Source organism: Monopterus albus, unplaced genomic scaffold (genome assembly GCF_001952655.1).
Source record: "Monopterus albus unplaced genomic scaffold, M_albus_1.0 scaffold15.1, whole genome shotgun sequence".
NCBI classification, from domain to species: Eukaryota; Metazoa; Chordata; class Actinopteri; order Synbranchiformes; family Synbranchidae; genus Monopterus; species Monopterus albus.
Window position 1 is genome coordinate 2,245,418 of NW_018127895.1, and position 27,173 is coordinate 2,272,590.

General features: G+C 41.3%; 1 protein-coding gene across 7 annotated transcripts in view; it reads right to left on the reverse strand.

Moving 5' to 3' along the window:
* lrba (LPS-responsive vesicle trafficking, beach and anchor containing) overlaps positions 1-27,173 on the reverse strand; it is a 180,951-nt gene that overhangs the window by 126,886 nt on the left and 26,892 nt on the right. For 6 of the 7 annotated variants that reach the window (XM_020591706.1, XM_020591709.1, XM_020591705.1 and 3 more), the window contains exons 8-29: positions 25,945-26,091; positions 25,532-25,729; positions 24,242-24,375; positions 23,520-23,628; positions 22,968-23,120; positions 22,399-22,567; positions 22,012-22,091; positions 20,466-20,528; positions 19,785-19,882; positions 19,311-19,403; positions 17,718-17,826; positions 17,288-17,369; positions 15,230-15,353; positions 14,926-15,118; positions 7,700-9,055; positions 7,398-7,585; positions 6,633-6,786; positions 5,756-5,936; positions 4,078-4,205; positions 3,385-3,492; positions 3,109-3,250; positions 2,136-2,493 (exon numbers count right to left, since the gene is read on the reverse strand). In XM_020591706.1, the coding sequence (XP_020447362.1) occupies positions 2,136-2,493; positions 3,109-3,250; positions 3,385-3,492; positions 4,078-4,205; positions 5,756-5,936; positions 6,633-6,786; positions 7,398-7,585; positions 7,700-9,055; positions 14,926-15,118; positions 15,230-15,353; positions 17,288-17,369; positions 17,718-17,826; positions 19,311-19,403; positions 19,785-19,882; positions 20,466-20,528; positions 22,012-22,091; positions 22,399-22,567; positions 22,968-23,120; positions 23,520-23,628; positions 24,242-24,375; positions 25,532-25,729; positions 25,945-26,091 (4,367 nt within the window). The remainder of the gene's footprint in view (positions 1-2,135; positions 2,494-3,108; positions 3,251-3,384; positions 3,493-4,077; positions 4,206-5,755; positions 5,937-6,632; positions 6,787-7,397; positions 7,586-7,699; positions 9,056-14,925; positions 15,119-15,229; positions 15,354-17,287; positions 17,370-17,717; positions 17,827-19,310; positions 19,404-19,784; positions 19,883-20,465; positions 20,529-22,011; positions 22,092-22,398; positions 22,568-22,967; positions 23,121-23,519; positions 23,629-24,241; positions 24,376-25,531; positions 25,730-25,944; positions 26,092-27,173) is intronic. The other variant, XM_020591704.1, reaches the window with a different exon arrangement.

The following is a 27,173-nucleotide window of genomic DNA, read 5'->3' on the forward strand; positions in this document are numbered from 1 at the left end:
TGTCAGCAAATATTTGCAGACTAGCTGTCATAACAGAGGCATGGCTGAGAAATGGATGGGAGAAATCCAGCAGGTCTCCACTTGTAAATAAATCAGATGGGATACTTCACCCTGTGACCCAGACCCAGTTTTTATCTGGGAGATCCCTGCTTTTTTCCATGCACTGGTCTCGTAAATCCATTCCTCTGGGCAAGCGGAAAGTTGCCATGTTTTGGCAGGAGATGTCAGTGTAGAATGTCAGCTCTGGTTTGTACTGTTGTCACTGGGAGACTTAGTGGTTAGTGGGAGATGCTGAGCAGTGATAATGTCATTAAAACAAGATAAACACTGATAGACCATTTCATGCATGGTAGGTAGAAGTGGTAAGAACTGGTAAGGACTAGAGATGGCAGAATGATAAAGAGTGGTGAACTGAGGAGATAGGGGAACAAACAGGCTTAAAGTCAGTGAATGACATGTATAATAGGGAAGGTTTGACCAATAGACATCAAAATTACTTTTGGATGCTTCAAACAAAAGACAACATCAGCGTGTGAGCGACTGAATGTACGTGTGAGCTAATGGGTGAATAGTAAATAGTGTCAAGTGCTTTGAGCTTCAATGCATAGGCTCTGGGAGATTCAGAATTTTTCACAATGTTTATACTGTCATAAAAACTAGAAAAAAGGATGAGGCCAGAAATATTCTATATAATCATATCGCCATTAAAATCACATGACAAAACCAAAATTAATGAATTGATTCCACTAACAAGCTTTGTCTCTGCAGCCAAAGCCTGTTTTACTGTTATTCATCTGTACACACTGACCTTCAGAAACACTGGTGTTTTGGTGAGGTTTTTCCCCATGGGATTTATTAACAAAAATATAGAATAATGCCAGCCTTGTCCTTTAATTGATCATGAAAAAGCCCATGACCTGCCACCCTACAACGTGCTCATGTGTGAACAACCAAGGAGCAGCTCTGCTGTCTGTGCTTGGGCAGTAATACTTTGCATGAAGAGGCTCCCATAGGCAGTGAGCGAGCTGTTAATCTATGCTCTCCAGCTCTCCTGACGTCGTCTCTTCCTACTGAGTGTGCTCAGCGGACAGGAGCCAGTCTAATCCACCAGATATGAGGAGTGCCCTGAGACCTGACAAAGCATTCCTCAGATAAAGACACACGATCACAGAGATGCCATGGAATTCCCATAGTCGGGGGTAGGCAGACTGTGAGTGTGTGAGTTTGTGAGAGAGAAATGTTTTCTTCAGTACATTAAAAGCTTGACTTGACATCACCTCCATGGAGACATCTTTCTTCCCTTTCTCCCATCTCTCTCTCCCTTTTTACCCCTCCCCCACCTACTATTTGCCAGTGGTGAATGTCTGTCTCAGAATCAATGCTTCAAATGCAAACCAGACTGGTGACCATTATCTCTCACCTGGGCCCGTCTGTGGGTTCAGTATCCCACTCCGCTTTTGAAGTCTTACTTCTGACTGCTTACTCCTCAACACCTCCGGGGGTTATACAAATTATACAGCTTTTATACCAGAAAACAGGGGATACCACTCTGAATGTTGGAGAGAGACAAGCAGCAAGAGCGATGAACAAAGTTGTTAAATATCAGTGACACGATGAAAAGAAACCGTTTCCTGCTAGGTTCATCTCACTGTCTCTTCATCCCAGACATGACTCCTGTTTTCCTAAAGACAAGTTCTTTGCAAGGAGGTTTGCCCAGGATAAGGACCTGCATCGACAGCTAAAGAAAGAACAGTGGGAGTAGGATGGAAAGAGGTGGAGACTAAGATCCCCCGCTTCAAAAGGTTTTTTGTTACAGAATGTTTTTCAAGATCCACCAAAGCCTCCTCTGAGGATACCGAGCTTAGATGTCTTCAAGGTCTGACTTTCAAAAGTCCCCTGCAGTTATGTTGGGATAAATGGTACGAATCTGTCAACGGTGAAGCCTGAGAATCACAAGAGTATACACCATATGGGCTCTAGAGAAACTGATTTAACTGTCAGGTCTGCACCCATGTTAGCAATTTCCATCCAGATTTCTTTTCACATTCCCCAATGTGCAGAGGGAAAAATGGCATTTTCTATAAATAACAGAGGAGTATGTGCATGTCAAACCATGTTTGAACTTGAGCTCTCACCTATCAAATGAGTGGAACTGTAGTGATGATTGTGTGGCTGCATCACCCAGACCTCCTAGAAACGCCGGTGGCAGCAGACTTGGGTCCACCATGATATCATCACCCGAACTGCTCACCAGACTCCGCAAAATGTCCTTTACATTCTTGCCCTTTGAATCAGTGGGCAGAGCAGGCCTGACCTCAGATGACAGCGTAGACAAGGCCTCTGAGATGGCGTCTGGACCGTGAGTCACAGCGGAGGATGACAGGTCCGCTTCGCTTGCAGTGGCTGAAGTGTGGTCATCACCGAGGCCGGAGTCATACCGTCGCAGAGAGACACCGTTCTCCACCTCCAATACACTGGAAATAGCGCCGCTATCTATGGAAGCACAAATAATAATGAAGAAATATAAGCAATAAAGCCACACCACATAGATGGATAGGTAGACAGACGGCTAGATACTTCATTGATACAAGGGAGATTCAGGTATCCAGTAGCAACAGCTACAAAAAAATCACAGCATACCAAAATAAAGAAATGTATAAAAGTGTAAACTACAAAAAATAAGCATAAAATAAGACTAAAGAAATATAAAAAAAATTCAATATCAAGTGATGCCAAGTATACAGTCAACATAATATGAGAGATTAATTACAACAGTGGTTCCCAACCCTGGAGCTGGGACATAAAAGGTTGCAAGACTAACAGTCTAGCAAAATGGGGGAAGGCTAAATTATGTTTATTAAGACTGTTTTCTAATTTTTGTCTTTTTCATTTTCATATATTTCCATACCCTGGATAGCTTTACCACACTATAAAATATTTACTTAAGTCTACATCTAAAGAGAGATAATCAGTTTTCAATAAAATCTAACATGGGGTCACAAGTAAAAACATGCTGTAAACCACTGCATTACAGCCTATGATTTTTATTTTCCTACAGCATTAGATAATCATTTGAGATTAAATCTTTTTCTTTGAGCTGCTGTGTACCTGTGCTTCTGGCAGACTGGGATCGCTGAGGGTGTTTCTTGTCATTGTGGGGCTCCAGGATGTCGCGGTACTTGGACACCATGAGGACGGAGATGAAGTAAACCACAGCAAGAGCCAGAAACTGAGCCTGCTTACTGTCCTCCTGAAACAAACAAAATACACTAAAACGAACTGTGCGTGTCTTTTTCAGAAAGCAGCGATAGTTCAATTTCATGGGCCTTGTGCATGCTCCGTTATGAGTGTATCATACATGAATGTGATTGCTTTACAACTCACAATATCTCTGAAGACTACAGCCCGCAGGCGGTTAATGTCCATGTCCTGAAGCAGTCGGTCCAAGTCTCTCACTGGAGACATTCCACCTGTCACTGCATCAACAGGGCTCTGTATGCATGCAGGACAATCAAACGATTACCACATTTACTGTCTACAAGTGAAGTGGAAAAATCCACATTCACTTTTACACCAGCCAGGATCTTTATTAATCCATGTGCACTTCATGGAGTAGGGTAAGGTTTTACAGCTCAGGGAAGCTGTCCCTCCTGGGATCATGTCCTTAACATAATGGCTTTTCTATAGAGCCACTGCATTATAAATGAGCTTTAACACCCAGTTCAGGGAAGAACAACATGGCTTTACTGGAAGTAACTGTATCAAATCAAAGGCACAATGACAAAGGCCTTGTCTAGAGTAACAAACAGCACCCAGTGTGGTAATATAATAAGATATGAGCTAATGCATTGACACTTTGTTGTTGTTTTGAGCAGAGAAAGGACAAGGCTCCCTGTTGTTTACTACTAAATAGGGGAAAAAGGCAAAAGGAAGATGTAGCTGGTCTCAAGTGTAAAAACCTAAAGGATGACCAGTTCCAGGGCAAGTATAAGAGTGAGGGGTGGATCATTGAGATTTATGATGTTGAATTTTAAGGAAGTTTATAAGGTAATGAAGTGAGGAAATGATCTGGATTACCTGCGCAGCTGCAGACATAGCTGTTCCAAGGCTAGGCATGGCTGTGTAGCTGAGTGCTGAGCCATCTGTCCCCTGCTTAATTTGAGCTTGCTGACACTCCAGACAGTTTCTTACTGCCATTGCACACACTGGAAGAGATGGAAAGAAATATTGTGACAACATATAAATAGCAAAAAATTTGTAGAAATATGCTCAAAGTTCCAGAAAATGTTCATACACACAGTAAATGCAGACAAAACAGAAACCTGAGTGAAACCCCAGCTCATAAATTGAGAAAACCACAGGAGGAGCAGCTGAGAGAGACAAAAAACAACGGAGAAAAGTGGGGCCAAGACAAGGTCAGTGCTCCGGCCAACTCTGGCAGCATCACTCACTCTTCCCTGCTCCACCTCTCCTCCCAAGGTCACAGTGCAAGGGTGTGCTCTTGAATCACATCCAATGTGTGCAACTCCCATAACAGATGACACTGCTAGGGTGTGCACATGCTGAGTAAGCAGCAAGCTATGTCCTTCGTCGCAAAAAATATCTTGTGTTCTGACAACTTTAGGTGGGCTCAGAGATGGCACACTTACCATTTGCAATCTAATGTACTGCTGTCTGTGGGAACCCCTCCCTAACCGCCACTGTTCTGTACTTGACAACTGACAAATGTTAACTCGGAGCCATTTAGATTATGAAGGGAGGAATTATTCCATCTGGAAATGGGCTCGCTTTTTCCATTAGGCCTACTCTTTCATACGACCATTTATAAAGAGGGAGGAGGGAAAGGAGGGGTTGAGACGCTAAAACCTTGTTACAGTCTCCCCAAATCAGATTAGGTGCCAGCAATAGGGAGAGCAAACCTCATCAAATATTCATTTCATAACGGCTGCTTTCTAAAACTGGACCTGTAGTAGAGTGGCATCACTTTCCTGCATGAGAGTTAGATAATATCTTTGAGAAGTGCTCTTTGTAAAACAAGTGTGCATTGTGACATTTTGGTTTGGAGCCTTCACTATAATGAGCATCTAAAAGGAAAAGCACCATTACATATATGGAACAAAGCATGAAGAAATTATTTAAATCGGTGTAAAGAGTACTTCCAGAGTGAGTGAGTGTATACTGTGTGGCTCTGTCTGCTGAAAAGGTGTACCATGTAAAATCAATAATGTAACAATTTCAATATCTTTTACGCATCTGAGGAAACTAACAGCCTTGAAGAGAAGGCAGAAAAAGTCCTCGGGCTACGATGCATTACAGTGCAGCCAAGGCCATTATGGAGAACTCGCTACATCATGATAGCAGCCATTTGAGTGCGTTGCCATTCAGTGGGGTTATAATAACAAGATAAGAGAGCGCTGATACGAGCAGAATGAAAGAAGCGAGGGGATGAGAGCAGCAAAGGGGAAAAGGAGACGACTAAAGCAGACAAGAGAAAGTATAGACGAGAGGGTCAAAAAAGCTACAGGAGCCACAAGTGGGGCCAATACAAGAAGCTACAATTGGAAATTCAGTTAATAAAAAGACACCTACACATCTGAAAGCTCTGAAAGGTTGTAGAAATAAAAGAACACAACAGAGGAGGGAAGGAATGCATGAGACAAGAAATCAAATTAGCACTTTCAGGAGTAATGTGTCTATTAAAATAAAAAGAGAGACACCAAGTGATGTGGAAAAACACAAACAGCAGTCTGCGTACCAAGGCGAAGGCACTGTCGAAGGATGCCTCCTGAAGTCATGTTTTTCTCTGCTTCTATCTCGGTGAAGTTGAGGGAACTCGCAAACATGAGAACATCCACAAGGTTGATGAGGCGCTGTAAGAAGGTGACTGAAGCCTCCACTGTCAAGCCTTGGGATGGCTCAATGTTCTCCAGTTCATGCTGGTAGCAGAAGAGAGAAGGCACATTACATAAAATGAATAAGTATCCATAGAAGTAGATAAAAGACCCTCCTAATTTTGAAAAAGGATTGTTTCATTACTGATTAAGCACAGGTTAATGTTGTAAATGATCCTGTGTGCAGAAGTCTTTAAGCAAAGTGTGGGAATGATTGATTATTTCAACAAAAAGAATGTGATGGTAATGTACAAGGTAAACTTTAATTTGACTTGTGGTTTAAAACTCATGTGGGTTCCAAGACTGAACATATTTTCCTATATTTCTTTTAAATAACTACTGTGTAATAACTATATATAAACTGTCTAACACATCCAAGATTTATGCATTATCCACTGACACAAATAATCATAATCTTTCCACATTCACATTTAAGATTTGGTTACAGAACACACAAGTGTATGTAATTGAATTATAATGGAGCTGAACATCAACCCATGTCTTCGACACGCCGGTCAGGTCCTTGGCAGAAGCAAAGAATCACGTAAAAGAGCAACAGTCACTGAGGTCAGACAACACAAAACAAACTAACAATGTTAGGAAGCAGCTAACAGTAGTCTAATGTGATTGAGAAAGGTCAATGTGGATGGATAACTTCCTGTGACTGGAGCCAGCAGCTACATATACAGCCACAGACAAATGTAGACACACAAAACCACACAAACACATAAGGGGACTCACAGAGGTAGAGGTGGCAGCAGAAAGCAGAGGTAAAATGCCTCCACAAGCCATGATGAGGTTGTCTACCACCTGGGAGATGAGATGTATACTGTTGTGGACAAACACAACATTTTCACTGCTGTTGACAAAGTCCAGGATAGTCTTTGTGGAGTGACTGAGAGGCAGAAAAAACAAAACAAAAGGCTTTGTTAACAAAAAATCATAACCTCTTATAAACAGGAATGGCCTTCTGCAACAGTGGCATTAAACAATTATAAAACAAGAGCAGGATTTTGGCAACCTTACAGACAACACTGTCAAACAGGGTCCATCCCTACAGAAGCCTTTCTGATGCAATGGTCTTCCTCATCAAGTCTGATAAAACGTGTTCAACTATGAATTTGACTGCATCAACAGGGACTTAAATTGTGGTTTCATGTAGAGTAATCCTTTATGAAACAATGAACACCAATACAATCACTGTTAGCCACCAGCTTTCTTTAGCTTTAATTAAGGCATTTCTCTTTGCATATTTACTCAACATGCTAAATCCAGAAACACAAGACTCTTGAACTTTTTAACAGACAAAACATGATTTTAGAGTTAAAAATCATCTTCAGTGAAACAAAGCAAAAGATTGACACACACTCCTTGAACAATAGAACACCTCCTTCTGCCTCCTCCTCAGCACAGAAGCTCAATAAATCTTTATTCCATTAATCAATTAACAAAATCATCATTATCTAAAGCATTAATACAGTTAGAGTCAGCAGACAGTTCCCCTACCTCCTCCACATCTGGACATCTGTCTCAATAGAGAAGAGCAGGTCAGTGAGCAGACGCTGGTGCATGTGGGACCAGCGGAACTCTGGGATGCGAAACATGGTGGAGCGAGAAGCAGAGATGCTGCTGTCTCCTGGCTGACCTGAACTTCCTGCTGCTACTGCTGCTGCTGGCTGGCTGGGCCTCCTTTCCTACAGAAAGACACCAGTAGCACATGATTAGCTTTAATATGAGATGGGTCAGTGAGAAAGCAGTCTATGCAATTCTTTGCCAAAAGTACACATTCAAAATAAAAAGATGCATACTGTGCATGTCTCCTTCAATTCAAGTCTCTCTGTGTCGAAGGCAACATTGGACACATCCAGTCTGGCAATTTTGACCTCTTTGTTCTTGTTGACAGGGTCTGCACTCTTTTGGGTGTCAGTGCTGCCATGTGGGGCACTGGACAGGGTTTCCTCTCCAGAGGTGCTGGTTTCTGAAGGCTGGCTAGGTGAGGTGGGGTCTGATGCTACCACAGCCTTCTGGGCAGTAGAAGGTTGTGTGCCATCTAAAGGTTGCTCGTCTGCAGTACAGGTTTCAGTTATGGAGGAAGACTGTTCACCTTTGACTTGTTCTGTGGGTGGGTCTGTCCCATTTTGTTCAGATGTTTCAGATAAACATGTCTGATTCTCCAAACCAGACAAGTGTTTCTCTTCAGTTTCACTTTCTTCAGTTTTTTCTTGTATTTTAATCTCCTGCTTCTCGTCTTTTTCTATTTTTAACTCCTGTCCTTCCAGATCCTTTTTCTTGCCTTCCACATCTTCATCTTCCTCCTTTTTAAATACCACCCCTTCTTCTTCAGCAGCAGCAGCAGAAACACAAGACTCTTGGCCATCATCAGCATCACTAGGATGGATCTGGTCACCAGCAGGTGACACATCAACTGGGTCCTCATTGAGGACAGAAGCACCACCCAGCACACTGTTTTCCAGATAGGCTGCAGTCTCAGGGGACATGTGGTCAGTATTATCTTCTTGTTCTGACATGACTGGCAGTTCTGTCTCTGCTTCTTTTAATGAGTCTTCTGTCATAGAGCTTGACGATTCACCTTTGTTGTGGTCACTCTCGTGTTTTTCATCATCGGTTGGCGTTGGTGCATCAACGTTTGCCGATACTGTAACAGAATCTCTAACCACTGTTTCAGCCTGTTGATTATCCTTGTCCTTGTCAGTAGACATCTCAGTCACCGCTTCCTGCTTATTGATCTCTTCACTCTGATCCTCTATATCATTTTTTTGTGTCACAGTGGCTTCAGTTTCTTTTCCAACGCCTGAGCCGTCTCTGGAAGACCCCTCAGCCAGCTCCTGGTCTTCTGCTTCAGCAAGGGCAAGAATGTTGGACACTGTGATCGACATGCGTCTCCTTTCATCAGCAATATCCAGCGGGCTGGACATGTTGGTGGAACTAGATGGTGAGTCAGGGGACTTCTGGGACAGCTTGTCTACTGTGAGTTCAATAACTGTGGAAGGGGCCGTCTCCTCTGTAGGTGGCCCATCAACACTTTCCATGGTTTCCAAGCTTTGGCTGACACCAGAGACAGTTCGGACTGTGCTCAGAGACTCCTGATGCTGGTACTGTTGGAACATGTGCGACAAACTTTCCTTGTGCTGCTCAAAGGTTACCTGCAAACATAGAATAACACAATTAACATGTATAAAACACTGCTAGTTTATGGTGCCGCCAGTCAGTTCTTTGATTTGTTAAAAAATAATCCCAGTTACTGGACTACTTGGTTTCCATTTTTGTAACTTTTATAACAGATCTGAGGAAAGGGCAACATTTGACAGGGCAAGGAAAAGCAGTCAGGCCATCAGACGGGTGGGAAACAAGCTAACGATTCAGCCAGGTAAAGAAAATCCCTTGATTTGTTAAAACTTCAAGGTTTCATAATATCACTGCTTATCCTAAGTGCACACAACTATGGCAAGTACAGGAAGTGTAGGTTGAAGCAAGCAGTTTGTAAACAGTGATGGCTGTTCACAATGAACAGTCTGGGTAACAATTTCATTCCTCTGATCTCAACATAGCTTTGGATAAGTTGAGGCACTGTTTACTGTAAAACCTGTCTCATCATTTGACAGTTCGGGTTTTCTACCCAGTCTGAGTTTCTGACGGCTTTGGATAAGTTGAGGCACTGCTTACTGTAAAACCTGTCTCATCATTTAACTGTTCAGGTTTTCTACCCAGTCTGAGTTTCTGACATTTGAGCAAACATAACAATGCTAACCAATGCCATCTCATCACATGTGCTAAACCTGCCTCCTCCTCTTTAACAGAGCTCCATGTTTCACCCTTTCAGCAAACATCCAGATTAAATAGGAAACATTAAATTATGGAGGCAAGATATTCCCAAAATGCTCTTTAACTCAATACTCCATCAAACCATTGGAACCATTTGTAGGCAAGTGTGTTATATTCAGAACTTCTCTCATGTGCAGCTGTCCACAGCCCATTAACCACTATCAGTCTTCTTACCATCTGATATAGGTAGACTAGACCGCTAGTCTATAATGACAATGGTCTTCAGTGGCATTTGAGGAAGAGCCCATCCATGTAAGCAGTCATAGATTAGCGGTAGATACTATTAATGTGTGTCTGCTAGCTGTGCTGAGTGCGTGTACAGCATTGGCAAATCCTCCCACGCCTAATTTAAGACCCTGCATTAATCACTGGGTTTGGAGGACAGAAAGTCAAAGATGGGTTGGTAGTGGGGGAGATGAAACTAGACCCGCTTTGCTGCTTTTTCACCTGAGGCTATTTGGACAGAGGCAGAGTATGAAAGAGGGAGAAACAAAGAAAATGAGAAAGCCAGAGGTCAAAAGGAAGAAAAAATAAGGGTTTGCAAAGGAGGAAAAGAAAGAAAATGATTCATTGAGAATGGAAGAAAGAGAAGGGAGTGAAAGAAGCTGATTATTTGTAATTAATTAGGCGTTATTGTTCTAAATTAGCCTGCTACATGGGTGCTCATTAATCTTCTGTAGTGGGAAGCAGTGATTGGTAATCCATAGCCGTTTTCTGAGAGCACTGCCTGTTTTAAATGCACCAGTAGTTGGTTTTCTCTCTCTCTCTCTTCCTCCCTCTTTCTCAGTGATCACACAGCCAAGACCTTCTACCTCATTAGTTTGAGCTTAATTTGACATTTAGAATTTTTAGCAATTAAAAGGCTGCATTCAGAGTGCACGGTTATGGAAATGATGCAGGAGAAGTGTGCAGCACATAACGTCATAGATTCAGGATGCAGCCTGTACATTAAGATGATGTATGCCGGCCTTAAATGGGGTTCTGTAACAGATCCAGTTACCATTAGAGGTAGAATACGTCTCTGTGGTTTTTAAAAGAGCATTTAGCCTTGCTACAATATATAGAAACTGCCTTGGGTGGCTAAGACATCAGTGCTGATCTAATCTAATTTCATTCTCCTCCATGGCTCGGCTTGGCCTCAATGGGGTACAGAAAAATGTTATGGTAATGTACAAAAACACGGTGGGCTTTTGCAGTGTGACAGGTAATGTGGCATTAACTGGGCTTTTTAGAAAGGAGCATACTATCATAAACTGACAGACACTGCAGTTTCGCCAAGTTTCTGTTGGTTCAAATACTGTACAACAGAAAAAGGCAAAGATCTCAGCTGTCCTGTGGTCAAACAGTGCCTGTGATTACACTGTCAAAACAATACAAATACATACACAAAATATGGTCAAATGTCCATCATTACCATGTCTGTGCTGTACAACTGATCCAGAATAAGCGGAGGCCACACACACACACCACAGCCTGTTAGAAGAGGGCTAGGGTGGCAAAGCTCTCAGGAGATCCTCACAGTAGGAGGCTGGGAGTCCCCATTTAGATCCACAGATAGAGAGCAACCACAAAACAAAAGGGAAACGGGAAGAGCAGTGTGGCTCTAATCCGATTTGCTAAATGCAATCCCGCCTCCAAAATCAATGCAGTCTGCTGCTGTGCTGGCCGTGCAGTTTCGCTGTTGTTCACAATATCTTCCTTTCTCACTTCCTATGAAAACTTTTTCAGGTTGTGCCTCCCCATCTGACCCAGTAATAGACGTCATCATTTCTATCGCATCGACTAGAAGCTTGCACAAAGATTCTTTACACAGTAACAGTTTTTTTTTTTTTTGCAAATTCACGAGATTTCCATGACATGATTATTATATAGTTCACTGAATATAATAGTATTAATATTTATTTGAGAATAGCAAGATAAAAAAAATCTAATACATGGATACTAGTACTGGTGACTGGTTTGCTGCTGGACAGCACAGACAACACTTGATGCATAGCTTTTATCGAGCTTTAGCTTGTCAGTGTTTTCACTCCTTCCTTTGTCCACTTGGTAGTGCATCTATCTGAAAGTCTATGCCAAGAACAACAGCTTGAGTCTTCTGTGTAATGTCTCAATAACCCAAAAAGGCTGTGTGGCCAAACTACTGAACATTTCATCATGAAACAAAGGCTGATTACATACAATTAAACTCCATTGTTCCACATATGTAACTGCATGATTACCAGCTCTTTAAAATATTTTAATGTAAGCTATATTTTGTCAAAGATACGGTGGCTCCTTTCTGCTCATATTTATCTTTGTGGTAGTGTGACAGGTATAATGAAGTTAGCCAACAGTGGGAGTCTGAAGGACGGAGGGACCTTCACACCCCAATTTCCCTTTTGGAAACCTCCTTGTTCTCAAACTCATTTGTGTGCAGAGATGGACGAGGGGCACCTTGGGTGAGTGTTCGGGCTGAGAGTAGGAGGGCTGTTGTGTCAGCATGCCCACCTGCAGGAACATCTGTCTCATCAGACAGACACGTGCAGATACACTTCTTTGCTAAAGACTGATGCTAGCTACACACACACACACACACACACACACACACACACAACAAAGATTTTCTTAAATCTCAAAAATTTTAACCAGGTTGTTAGCACCTTGCTAGTCTTGCCATTAGAAGACAACATAAAATAAAATTTAATTAAAAAAAAAGCCACAGGTTGATCAGTGAGCTACCTCAATTCATGTCAACAAGAACAGTTGGAGCTCACATTGAAGCAACAGAGCAAAATGAGCTGAGAATGAGCCAGTAACAAATTACTGATTCAAGCCTGACACATACAGTTGCTCATCCTGCTCTATCATGACTTTCTGGCCAGTGACGACCAATAAGGAGTTTTATGTTAGGCAAAGATAAAAGGGAGAAAAGGGCCCTGAACCCTGGACAGAAAAATAAAGCTCAACTCTTGCACTTCTTTCTTTTCAGCTATATATTAATGCATGTGCTTTAAATGCAGGGGGAAATGGATAAATATCTTATAAAGTATGAGATACAAGAACAAAAAAATGTATTAATCAAAACTATAATAAAAAGATTGATGGAGAAAAATCTGTACTGTGCTAATGAGGATACATGCAATCAGCATGAGGCATATTATCTATATACATGCTGAACGGACAATTTTACCATGGTGGACACAAGGTCAACTACTGTACGTCGTAAAGTCTACGTAAAGGAGAAGTGTGCAAATATGCATTTGTAAATACACATATGTACTTATCAAGCGGCTCCCAGTAGGCTGGTTGTATTTATGAGGCCTTGTTTCTCCGATTGTTCTTGCATGGTTCTGATGAATATTCAATGGGAAAGGAGAGAACGGGTTCTTAGAGCCCAAGAGAAAAGGAGGGCAAAGAGAAAATGTGCCTGGTAACTCAGGCACATACGCAACCCTGCTGCAGTGGGAGGAGAGAGCCACAGTGACAAACAGCTTTGGTGCTACAAAGGTGGCAGGAAATCTATCAAACGGGACAATAAAATTGCAATTGAGTTTCTTTAGCTTTTTTTATAGCAGATGCATGTATCTTGGAGGCTAGCACCCGCTGCATCTATCTGATTCACAGACGGGGTCCTTGCACTTTTGGAGCATTTCTGTTTGTGTGCATTTCACATCGTACAAGATCATGGGTTTATTCACACACAGCATACATGTGTGAAATTCTGTTCTTGGGTGCTGGGTATTGTTACTAGGGCCAAGAAGAAACAACATTAATCTTGTGCAATTATATATATATATTAAAAAAGGAGGCAATTACAGCCTGTCATGTACAAACAAGAAGAAACTTTCTGCACAACACCAAACTTGACACTTTGCTAGGTTGCAAAGTGAGACCCCAACATACTGCAGCTTTATGAGCAGATGAAACCAGAAATAAATTAGCAAAAATAAAAGCTAAATTAATGATGATTATGTACAGTATAAGTAGGTGGCATTTTAATATGTTAGCACTAGCAATTTGTCACTGTTTAACAGAAATACACAATGCAATGCTTGCTTTATTCCTGATCAAATACATTTTAAACTGGGATAATAAATGTATTTTAAATAGTTCAACAGTAACACAATGACAGTACAATGCAATGCAAACATGCAGTCAATCTACCAGAATACACCGACTGATATTTTCCCCTCATATTTGTGACAGTCTTCCATCAAATTCTGCCAATATAAAACTTTGAGCTTTTATATGTAAATTTTATTTTTGCTGGCCAAATTTACAGTGTTCAAAGATGTGGAGGGACATTGGAAGCTCAGTGCATCCTGCATACAACACACACCACCCTGCTAACAGCTGCTTTCACACTCATCTTCCTCCAGCCAGTCTGTCTGTGCCCCCTACTGGCCACAAACACTCACAGCACTGCACACTGGACTGAAGCTTCTCATATCACAAGCACTTCTTTAACTCAACCTTCAATCTGCCAGGCTTAAAAACCCCCCAGACCACAATCTGACACCAACCTCAATTACTTCACTGCTTTGGAACAGAGTAGCGTAATATGATATCAACACTGAATTTCTAAAGCAGTATTTTGAATTCACCTTTTGGAAATAAAAAGTGCCAGAGGTTTGTTTTTTATCTGTGCAACATGAAAGAAAAAGACTCAATACATAAATAAAGAATTGATCTGTGCAACGTGAAAGAAAGACTCAATACATAAATAAAGAATTGAAGGGGTGGTGGGTTCATTCCCATTGGTTTATAAAGACACTAGCTTTTCAATTATAATCACCGTATAGCTTCCATAGTTTAATCTGATGGGCACGAAGAGGCAGGGTTCAGACAATAATGTGCTCTAATTTCTTATTTAATGAACTCAATTATGTCAGATTCAAACTAAACATATGGTGATGGAGCTAATGGCCTTTTCCACTGAATACTGCCGTCTGTTTGGCTGGAATCAAAGTGAGGAGGAGGGTTACTTTACAGGCAAGTGTGTGCTGAAGTGTATGTATATTCTGGTGTTTAGTACAGAGAGACAGAATGTGTAAGGCAAAGAGAAACAAAATGAACAAAAAAACAAAACAAAAACAGAAAGCCTCACAAAGAAAGATAAACAATCCTGCATCTAATACCTGATCACGTGCTTATGTGTGTCTGTGGGTGTGGGAGGGGGGCCATGCATGCATATAATGACTGCTCTGACCTTGGAGTGGGTGATGGACAGGGTGTCCACCCAGACACGCCAGCCGCCCCACTCGTATTTGATTGCGTGGTAGAGTAGGATGCGGAAGATGGCATACACCATCTCTGTGATTTTCTGCTCCTCATTGTTTCGAGGGTTGATAAAGCACAGGGAGAGCATCCACTCCTGCCACACAGAGCACTGCAGCAGGCTCCTGAAAAACAAAGTACATGGCTAATGAAAGGGTCGTGAATGCGAATCCCCAGTCGCACTGCAAATTCTGGGTGATATAGCTCTCCGTCTCGTGAATTGGTTGAGTTCTTACCGGCGGTTCTCTCTGCTGTTATTGAATAGTTTGATCATATCTGACAGAAAGACCCTGCGCACCTCCATGCTCTCAGTGGATGGGGGCGAGTTCTTGAGCAGGGCAGCTATCACCTTCAGAATCTCTGGAAATATTAAAAGAAACAAACCTATTCTGATTAAGGACTGAGATAAAAATGTACAAATAAAATAAAGTAAAAATACACAGCAGTGGCTGGAAACATCACAGTACTTCTTTACCTGTTAGAACATACTGTATGTCTGTTATCGATTCTGTACAATAATACATTTTAACAAGTCGTTTTTCAAGAATTATAATTGAAAGAAGTTTGGATTTACAAACACCCAACATTCTGCTTTGAAATCAAAAGTCAGCTTCGTGGGCACAGAAGAAGAAACTTCACAAATCAGAAACTAAATCATACATTGGTCTCAACATTTGCAAATCATTGTGCCATAAACTATTTCAACTCCCAGCTGAACATACCTGACAATCTGCGCCTATGGTAAGACAAACAGAACAGAGGAGAATTAAATAGCCCAGACTGTTGATCTTTATCATACTGTAATGGTTTTGGTATTGTTTCGAATGAGCGGGCCGCAGTCGCAGGCCTTAGGGAAGGCTTGGCTTTGGTTAAACCAGAGAGACTGACTGTTTAGATGAATTATCTAGACAATGTCAGTGTCCATTTGCTTTGAGTAGAGAGACGGCAAGGCTTGGATTTCACTTGTCTCTTCAGACCGTGGCGCTAACCGATGCCCCCTTTGCCCTGACAGACGGTTGTGTTGTTTCTACGCCTTAGTCACTCAAATTATGAGTCACTGAACCTTTACCGCCAGAAAATTACCCCAGCATGTACCGGGAATGAGGATGGAGGGATGGCGTATTTCCTTCTTTTTTTCCATTTGCTCTTGGTTCCTTTCCCTTGAGTTAATTTGAGGGAAACGGTACTTCCTCGGTTTGTTTGATTGGCTCCGACGTTACTAAAGACTGCAATCAGGGGGCCATTTTGGGAGTTTGTCACAGATTAAATCAAGAAATGCACTGCAAAGAAGAAACAGACCACTATGTACCATGGAATGTGCTCACATGTACAAACCTCAACAAGGTTTCTATGATATACACCGCCTGTCTGGGATGGTTGGATAGGAGAGTTTTTAACACAATAAAGACTTACGTCAGATTAAGGCTGGTTGGAAGCAAACCTTGGTTGTGATTATACCAAGTGCTTGGATTTCAAACTGATTAAAGCTGTTTTGCAAGTGTGTCCACAAAGGTGCATGTGTATGCGTGGAAGCACCAGTGTAGCTGAAATGAATCCTTAGGATTTCACCATATGAAAAGGTTTTGTGAGCTGACATGAAATTGGAGGTAAGTAAATATAACACAGGGGCACTGATCAAAGCCTGGAGCCACTATCTGAGCTTGTTATGGAGCATATAAAAACAAGCATGCACTTTCTGCTAGTAATGGGGCACCGGTAAAAACAATAAATAAAACTATTCATATTGTACGTGTATATTTGTGTATGTAGTAAGACAGTACATAGACGTTCATATGTACAGTGTGTGTGCATTTTACTGCACTACTCCCTTTTAAATTAAGTCATAAATGTGATTTAAGTCATATTTTATAACAAAAATAATTGCCAATTATTAAATCATATCCTAACTATAAAATACACAATATATGACATTAGCATGATACATCAAGTCTGATGATAAAATATAAAATATACAAACAAAACAAACAAAATACTGCAACCTAACATAACATCTTCAGAACAAGGTTTCATTAATCCAACAAAACTGGTAGAGGTGAGTACATTTGTCACACAAAGCATTTGCAACATCCACATACTAGGTGTGCATCTGAGGTTCACTGCATGGAAATACGCTCCGGCTGCAAAATTTATGTCATTCATTTGTTTGACTGTATATAGCAATCTCACTGTTCCATGGGGAATATCCTCCACTACAGTATGGAGCAATAGGTATGTGGAGGGCACGCTGCAGGGGATGATTTAGGAGAGTAATGTGGCACAGAGGAGGCACTTACGTGGGTTGAGAATCTTCACAGTGGAGTCGGGGTCTGGATGCTGTTTATGGATCACTTGAGTGCAGATCTGCTCAGTAAGGACCTACGGGTGGGGGTCACAGAAAGGATTTTAGTCTTAAGTATCTACATAGGGTTTAACAATAACAAAGAAATGAACCACACTATAGATACATAATGCTATGTATACAACATGCTTCATCATCATGTAGTATATGGTTGAATAGCTGTCAAATCAAACCACTGCAGGTGGTCAACCATAAAATTTGTTCCATGTAATTCATTACATTTTCAAATTAAGTAGGAAAGCTTGACTAATCTTAGCTAACAAGGCACAATTTTAGACTGTAACTGTATATAAAAAATAAACAGACATGCAGTTGAACACATAGGTTATTACTGTATTTCATTACTGTTGTGACCTTGGACTGACCTCAAAGAGTACGTTGTAGGTCGTCATCGTGAACTGGTTGGAGTGGAGCATCAGCCGTTCAGTGAGCAGCGAGAAAAGGCCGTGACTCATCATGACCTCAGATTTCCTCCTGATCGGGAAATAAGAGGTCAAAGGTCAGTCAGTAAACACCAGTATTTGGCAGACCCTTGTGATATCAGAAAGCACTGTAGCATTTCTTCATTTCGATTCAACTTCTATTTTCATTTTAAAAGCAAGGCATTTAGCATGAAATGTCCCAGAATATCAAATTATTTAGAAATAACAAGGACAAAATCTAGAGATAGCATCAGTTGAAATCTGTAATACAAATCAGCTGAGTTCCAGCTGACATCTTGATATGAAGGAAATAAAAAAAGAAAAAGACTATCCCTGGTGATGAAGTACGAAGACTTTTTCATTAAAAAGTCTGTCATTTTCAATTGGGATCATGCATCATTTCCTATTGTAGCATTGTAAATGAGTTTATATATCGCATATGACGACTGCAGACCTCGCATCTAGATCACAAGACTTAAAGGCTGTCAGTCCTAGAGTTGCTTCTGGCCCTCCTATTTCAGCATAAGCTTCACACGTTATTATTGGTGGCCATTAGAAAAATTAAATAGACCACTGCTTCTAGTATGGCCTTTAACATCACTACCCAAAATGGCTCAAAACACACATTTATATTAAAACCATGTTTAAAATGAATGTAAAGGTTTGGCTAAATGTGACTTTTTTTTTTATTTTACAGTATTTTCACATTAAGGCCAGCAGCCAAGTAGAAAACAAACATTATCATGAACCAAAATGTTGACATTTAGCCATACAATTAGATTCTTCTCTATGCTGCAATATTTCACGATAGCTTTCCAAAAGGAAAAAAAAAATACATTACCTGAGTTTTTTTTTTTTTAAAGAAAGCTGCAAAAAAAATCGCTTAAGCAACCACGTGAGATTTTAAGAATGAAAATTCTAGAATCAAATCAATGAATTTTACATTTTTAAAGATTTGGGTATTTCTTTAAAAATGTATGTTTTTATGATTATGCTTTATTTTACAGGTCCACTACTTCCTAATAACTTTTTGAAAGGTTCTTGTAAAGAACCATGTAGTTTGGCATCAATTACAAAAAATAGAGACAAAGTTCTACGACTGATTTTTTGCTTAATTAGCCAACTGAGTTGTGTTGTTTATTACTGGTTTTCTTTCAATGAAAAAATAATGCTTAATGTAAAACCCAGTTAATACTGTTTATTTGTTAATTATTTGAAATGGTATTAATTGGATGGTTGTAAACAAATTTTCCATTGTGCATGTGTAGTTCACCTTCTGAAATCTGAAGAAAGCCTTAAGTTTGTGCAAGCTTAGCATTTAGTAATAACTGGAAGTGTCCCAACTGATCACTCTCTAATTGTACCAAATTATATGGCTCCTTCCAGGAAACTTGTTAGGAAATTATTTAAAATTAAAATGGAATTTACAGACATAAAATAAAGCAATAGTGTTTTTATTTACACATGCAAATACACCAAGATTTGCAAATCTATAACTTGTATAGTCTGGGAAAACAGATTTGACATTGTACTTACTTTGGAGGCAAGTGTTTCAAAAGGTAGCCCATTACTTTGAGTGTCTGCACTCTGATGCCTTCACTTTTTGAAGCCAAAAGCTTGTAAATCACACTGTAAAACAAGAAAAATTAGTTTGAATTATATCACAATTTAAAAAAAAAAAGGATGTTAACTATACAAATAACCTTTAACAAACTGGTTGAATCCCATTAGAGATTTATCAGCACTATGTGCACCCTGTTTATGTCAAACAAAAATATTTCTATTTCCAAAAGAGAATTGGATCAATTTTTTAATGAAACAAAAAAAAAATTTAAAAAAAAAAAAACACCCATGAGCACATAAAGCATCTACAGTCTTACAAGGGACACAATTTAAAATTAAAAACAAAATAAAAATCTGCTCAAATTTTGAGCATTTTTACTTTTAGAAAAATAATATACCAACAACACTTTGAGCATGTATACATTTAACACAAACAGCGATCATTACCGAATCCCATTGCGTTGGTCAAAGGCCTGGACCATAGGCCCAGGATGTTCAGACATCAGAGCCACCAGCAACTGCAGCACATCCATAAGGTTTTCATCCTATGGGACACAGAGGAAGGGAGCAGAGGCTACTGTGGTACTCAAGGAAAGCAATGGGACAACTACTGCAGCTGGTGAGGCTGAAATGAGTTGGCTTTCAAGGGGATATCTTAAATTATGAGGAATTCATAGTCAGCTGTACATGTCACTATAAGAGAAAGGTGCAGTTACTCATTGATGGCAGTAGCAATGAGGGTAGTAAAAAACTATATCAGTCAAAAAGAAAAGAACAGACATCATAAGCCTCTAAACTAAGGAATCACAGTATGTGCTGTAAAAAAATCGAAGGGCTGCTACATCAGCTGCTTTTCCAGGCAATGTTGTAATCACACTTTATTCTTACAAGGTTCACTGTGTTACTGACTGATTCATTTGTTATGCATCACTCCAGTGTAAACACTACCACTTCTGTCAGAACCTCTAACTGGCAGACTTGGAAAAATAAAAAGGAACTGTAATGCTGCTTTTAGCAGCAGGAACTGTTTGCTCTTTCTCTGCACATCAGATGGTGGAAAAGACTAATCACAGTACAGCAGTGTCATGTTGCCATCTGGTGGCGAGAAAGAACTGTATGAATGCCTACCTCATGCATGGTAAGAAGGTAGTTGAGGATGCTCTGTAGCTCATCTTCTTTGACTCCGTGATCCTAGAAAATAATTGCACAGATCATCTCATAGATATTTCATTGGGCGCACACTATTTTCCTCTCTACATACCCCTACCCAAGATAGTACATGTAGACATATCCCAGCACAAAGCTATCACACTTGCTTTGAGAGTGGAGGTGCCAAACTAAGATATATTAACATTTGGATACATTCAATAAGAGTGTTTGCTTCAGCAAAATCTAAGCTACCCAGACAGTTTTGCATTAGGCTGCTTGAAAAACTTTGTGATAAAACAATTTTGTATCCACGTATACTGTACATTATGAATTACATAGCATGTTATTTAGAAAATGATAGATGTGGTCTAGTCTCAAGTCTTAATGTATTATGTTTGTGCCAACAACAACAACAAAGAGAACCGGCAACATTACATATTAGACATTCACTGATCAGCCACTACATTAAAACCACCAGCCTAAAATTGTGCATGTCCCCTTCATGCCATCAGAGCAGCTGTGACCCATCAAGGTAGGGTCTCTGCAATACCTCTGATATGTGACACCAAGACGTCAGCAGCAGATTCTTTAACCCTGTAAGCTGTGAGGTGGGGGCCCCATAGATCAGACTTGTTTTTCCAGCACATTCCACAGATACTCAATCGGACTGAGATCTGGGGAACTTGGAAGCCAAGTCAACATCATTCCTGAAGCATTTATGCAGTGTGGCAGGGTGCAATATTCTGCTGAAAGAAGCCAGTGCCATTATGGAATACTCCTGCCATGAAGGGCTCAGACCTGGTCCTCAACAGTGTTTAGGTAGTTGGTACACTACATGTCAAAGTAACATCCACATGAATGGCAGGACCCAAGGCTTCCCAGCAGAACATTGCCCAGGGCATCACACTGCCTTCACCAAACTGTCTTCTTCCCATAGTGCATCCTGGTGCATCTCATCTCCAGGTAAACAACACATACAGACCCAGCTGTCAACACAATATAAAAGAAAATGTAATTCATCAAACCAGGCCACCTTCTTCCACTGCTCTGTGGTCCAGTTCTGATGCTCACATTGTAGGTGCCTTCAGCAGTGGACAGGCATCAGCATGGGCACTCTGACTAGTCTGTGGCCACGCAGCCCCATACCCAGTAAGATGTTCTGACACCTGTCTATCATAACCAGCATCAGACTTTTCAGCAATTTGTGTTACACCAGCTCTGGGATCGGACCAGATGGGCTAGTGTTCGCTCCCCATGCACATCAATGAGCCTTGGGTGCCCGTGACCATGTCGCTGTTCTCACCGGTTGTCATAAAACCCACCACTTGACAGGAGCCATTGTAACAAGATAATCAATGTTTTTCATTTCAACTGCCAGTGGTTTTACTGCTGTTACTGATCAGTGTATGTCACTAATGGAACCACTAGTACACATATGTGCAACTTTCTAAAGTGAATGAATTATCTTTCTGTGAGAATGGAGTGGGGCACGTCTGGCTACTGGCATCATCGGCCATGAACTTACCTTCATTATGAGCTGTTTGACAAACAACAGGAGAAAGGCTCGCAAAGAAAGGATCTCCTTCTGGTTTGGCCTTGGACCATCTGAATAATCAAACAGCAAACAACAGCTGCTTAAAGCTAATAAATGTCAGTGGATGATTCATCCATTTCTTTCTACACTTAATTTATCACTGGAAGAACACAGTGTAAACATGTTAGTTTTATTAAAGAGCGTGTTTGTATGTGTGAATCCATATTTCTCTGTATATGCCCATATGTAGATGTGAAATCTGAAGAGATCCGTGTATATATTTGGGAAAAAAAAGGGCAGGACAAGAGGTAGGATGCCTGTAAATCAGAAGACTCCCTTTATTGTATACACACAATATACTTGGGTGTGCACTCTCACCTAGTCCTTTGGGCAGGACTCCACTGCGGTCCTGGGGGTTGATGACCCAGTAAAAATATTTCAGTGTATGCATGACTTGAAGCACGGTGCCCACCCTGCGGACAGCGTTGTATATGGTCACTGTGCTGATGAACTCTGTCGCCAGGTAAGTGTAGAGTGCCAGTTGCACCTGCACAAGATAAAGCACATACAGTATAAAAGCACAAACACATGATAGTTTGGGTGGAATAATCCAGTTTGAGTGTGTCGCAGCTCTTTTTCCTCCTCTGAGAAGAAAGTGGAACCTGCTCAGCCCCTAAGGGTTGTAGGTAAGTCATTCTCATTTAAACAGTCACTGATTCACAGGGATAACCTTGAACTCTGAGTAGAAATCTGAAATAAACTGTAGAGCAGGAACATACACAGCAAGAGAACCTGATTACGAATCTGCATGTCCTTATGAGTGTTCAAGTCTAGATGCACTGACTGAGCTGTTTGTCTTCTGTCTACATACGCTTCTTATCCCCATCTTTACACGTGTAACCAAATATAAGATAACAGGCCGCTGTGTAAGTGTGCATTCCTCTTACCTTGGCAGGGGCATGAATCCAGATGGAAGGGTTGAACAGAATGTGGTCACACAGCTGCTTGAGCAGCAAGATGCCATTCTGCAAGTTGCTAAGGTATCTGGAAAAGGCCAGAACAATGTCCAGGACAGGCCGCGTCACATGCACCTTGGAAGACTAGGGCAAGACAGGCAGGCAGAAAGCGCCACAACCGGAGGTGGAAAAAAAAAAAGACAGGATGATATGTCAGTAACAGGAGGCAAGAGACACAAAAAAGTAAAACATAAATGGGGTACAAAACAGGAGGGAAGGGCACGTGCAGACAAAGATGAGGAGGAACTCCTCTTCTCCTTAGTAAGCATACAAGCCAGCTGTGGCCTCCAAATTCAGCTGAGGGAAAACAATTCTGTCTTATATTACATGTTTGTGTGTGCCTTTGTCAGTGTGTTTGTAGCAACGAAGGAATCAAGTGCAGCCTTATTACTGTGCTGGACTCATTATGAGTGCAGCTACTGGTACGGGAAGATGACTCTCGTGTATTCCTTTGCCAGCTGAGCCAAACTGTGTGTTTCTCACCTTCTCCAAAGAGTAGCCAATGACAAGAAAGCCTTTGCAGGCCAGGATCTGCTCTTGCATAGCCACCGAGTTCTTCAAGAGCTCCATCACAAAGGACAGCAAAGTGCAACTAAGACAAACACAGACAGACAACATTGACACAGAGAGGGAGAGAGACAGTGAGTTAGACAGTGACAAAAATCTATGCACAGTAAACTGCTGACAAACCCCCGACTGTGAAGGGCATACTATATATGGAATACGACTGAATGAGGACTGTTGTGTCCCCATTGTGCTGGAAGAACAGAGTCTAGTTAGCAACACCTCGAGGGCAGCAGCTACAACAACACTGCAATTTATAAGTAAGATGGCCTCACAGTGTACAAGCTCAGCACTATAGAATTGGCTTTAAAGACTTACTGCAGGCCTCTATTTGAACAATGAATGCATTATGTCAGTGAGTGCCCTCGCAAATACTGTATAGAAAAACACGCCTGTGTGCATGTGGTTAGTCAAAACCTGTTTACATGCTCAAACTGTGAGGACTCTGCCTTCTTTGTGGGGACCAGATGCTGTAAATCACTGAATTTAAAGGTGACAAGGTGATTTACAGTCAGGATAAAGGTTAGGCGAGTAGTTCTTTTGGTTAGGGTAAGTCTCCAGGAAATGAATGCAAGTCAATAAAAAAATCCCCATGAGGGATGAAAACGTGTGTGTGTGTGTGTGTGTGTGCGCGCGTTTACCACACAGAGGTGTCCAGCTCGTGGCTGGAAGGCTGGCAATAATCCAGCTGTGCAAACAGAGGGAAGAGGACCTGCACGCCTCCGATAGAGTGTATGCCACTCTGGACTGAGTGAGTCACCACAGCCTTCACATCCTACAGAAACAAACACAAGTGGATACACTTAACATATAGTACATGGCCGACACTTGCATGTGGGTCACACTGGTATTTTCTCTAACAAGCTCTATGCTTTGACATAAACGGAAAGCAGTTGCACAAATGCACAATGAGAAGCAAACAAAATGTTGAGACTATCATACCACAACAATCTGCTTTTTATTAAGCCTGAACTGTAACTGACCCTTTGAATGTATGACCATTAATATGTTATCTAATCTCAAACCACTGTTTCGCCATTGGCGACATATTTTCGTAGCAGTTTTCAGACATGCTCATGTGTGAGAGGGTAAATACAGCAGGAAATCTCAAACCAAAGTGTTAAGCTTTGGTGTTTCTTTAGTTTGGTTTTGTTGATTGGCGATTTCAAAATTTTGTATACCTTGCAGGAATCTGGTGCATGAGCTCGTGTCTGTGTTGTGTGCTGCAGTACCAAAAGTGGCTTGCCTGAATGGAATTTTTGAGAATGGCACAGCAAAGCTAAAAATATAGGTCACATGTTCATTCATATTTCAGAACGCATGTGTTCGTGTAGTGGAGGGTGCAATCTGTCTCACAAAGGAAACATAGCATTTTCTGAAACAGGAGGGCAAGAGAGAAAACTCAATTAGTGCTAGAGAAAAGAAAACGTCAAGTGAGTGAAGAAAGTGCTGTGTGAATACGTTTGCGTTGTGTGGGTGTGTGTGTGAGACTGTAAGCAGCATATGGAAAACTTTCCTATGTCTAACAGGAAAAATGCACAGCTACATGTAGTTCCAAACCAAAACTCAGAAGGCTAAATCCACTATCAGAGCACCAGGATGACATTTCCAGCAGCTGCTGGGGTCTGGCTAGCTCAACACATTTGCACCTCTGCCCTAATGAGGCTATTAGAATAAAAAGGTGCCAATAGGGCCACTTTTATCACTGTGGAGGAACTCAGAGTAAAGACCACTACATATGGCACAGTAGCAGGGAAGGCGTAGGCGTACAGTACAGGTGGTGAATAAATCTGCACTGACATGACTAATGTCGGTGCAGCATTGTGGCTTCAGGCTAAAGTTAAATAATGGCAATCCTAGCAATATAAACTCCAAGAGGAATGGCTATCGCCTGCTATACAAGCCAAATGTTGTATTAAAGGCATCATTACCTGCAGCATGAGTGCATGGGGTGAATGGACAAAAATGGAAGCGTTGTCCTTGGGGGAGGACTCGAGGCAGAGCTGGGCATCAGTGGCACGAGGGTTATAAGTGAAGGCAATACTAGAGGACAACTTGCCATCATATAGCAAGGTCTTATGATGCTCTGCAAACAGCAGGTCACTCTCAGCCTTGTACTTGAATGTGCCCTGAGCATTAAGGGAAAAAAAAATGGAATGGAACAGAGCATACAAGTTGATTAACATTTCTCATCAGCAACTACACTCCAAAATATTGAGATAATACATAAAAACAATTAGAAAAGTAAGTTCAATCATCATAGATATGATTTGCCTGTGACCTTTGTTAGGTCTCCAGTATGTGTTAATATTGCATAGACATCTCAGGTTTTGTGCCTTCCAACCTGGTATCCTGGCCCCAGCTGATAGATCGCCAGGATCTGAGCAGCACTGAGGGCCTCTCCAAACAGGTAAACTGCCCCCATCTGTCCACAGAACACACGGTTGGCGTCTGCAGTCTCCGACGATCCCAGGAAACACTTGTCAAATGTCTGCAGAGGGGAGGATGCAGGACAAGTTGAAGGAAAGGGAAAAAAACAAATATAGACAAAGATGGACAGACAAAAGGGAGGGAGAGCAGAAGGAAAAAGGGAAATAAGGAAGTAGGACAGGAAGGAGGAACAAACAAGACCAAAAATAGAAATAAAAGGCACATCCACATTAACACCAACTATAAATGGCAACACACAGCCTCAAACTAGTGTAGCCAATATGATGGTGTTCCCTCTTCCTCCCATCATGGTAAGTGAGGCAGAAGTGTTGAGAATGATGAGGCCACGTCTCAATCGAGTGGCTAATTTGTTTTCTGAATCACTGAGACATCTAGGGGATTATACTGCACTGTGGAGGCATTTTGATTCCTAACACATTTTGATTTAAGAATCTCATATCTCAGCATGACAAAAAGCAATCCCAAGGACTGTGACAGTGTTCATATGCTGATGTGTCAGAGGTACAGCATGTGAGAATATACAGTCGTTTTCCATGCCAAAACATGGCAAGAAAGGGTTCACCCACAGGATCCCTGATAGCAAAGGCTGAGATTACATATACCTGTGAGTGAGAGGGGTGCAAAAAGGAGGTCTGGTTTTCACTTTTGGTGCACACGCCCGCAGTAAAAAAGAACCCGGGGCCTTTCTGTGCAGAGTTTGCATGATCTCCCTTGTGAGACTGGTCGACCTGTCCAGGGCATACCCTGCCTCTTGTACAATGGCAGCTGGGACTGGCTCCAGCCCCCCTGCGACCCCATTCAGTAATAAGCAGTATAGATAATGGTTGGGTGGTACTTTGTTATACTTAAGTTTTACTTATTGTATTGATTTGTTTATCCTTCCAACTCTACTTTGGTTTTTATTTTTATTTGCACTGTGAAGCACTTTGGTCAGCATGCACTTGTGTTAAAGTGCCCTACTGACCGTATCTTAGCATAAAGCCTAGAAGCAGCTATCTTGGTTCTGCCTGAAAATAACACCTAACCCAAGCTAACAGCAGCTCTGAAGCTCACTAATTAACATGTTACATGTCAGTTAAATTAATATATTACCTGCTGACACCTATTACTGTTTTAGTACAA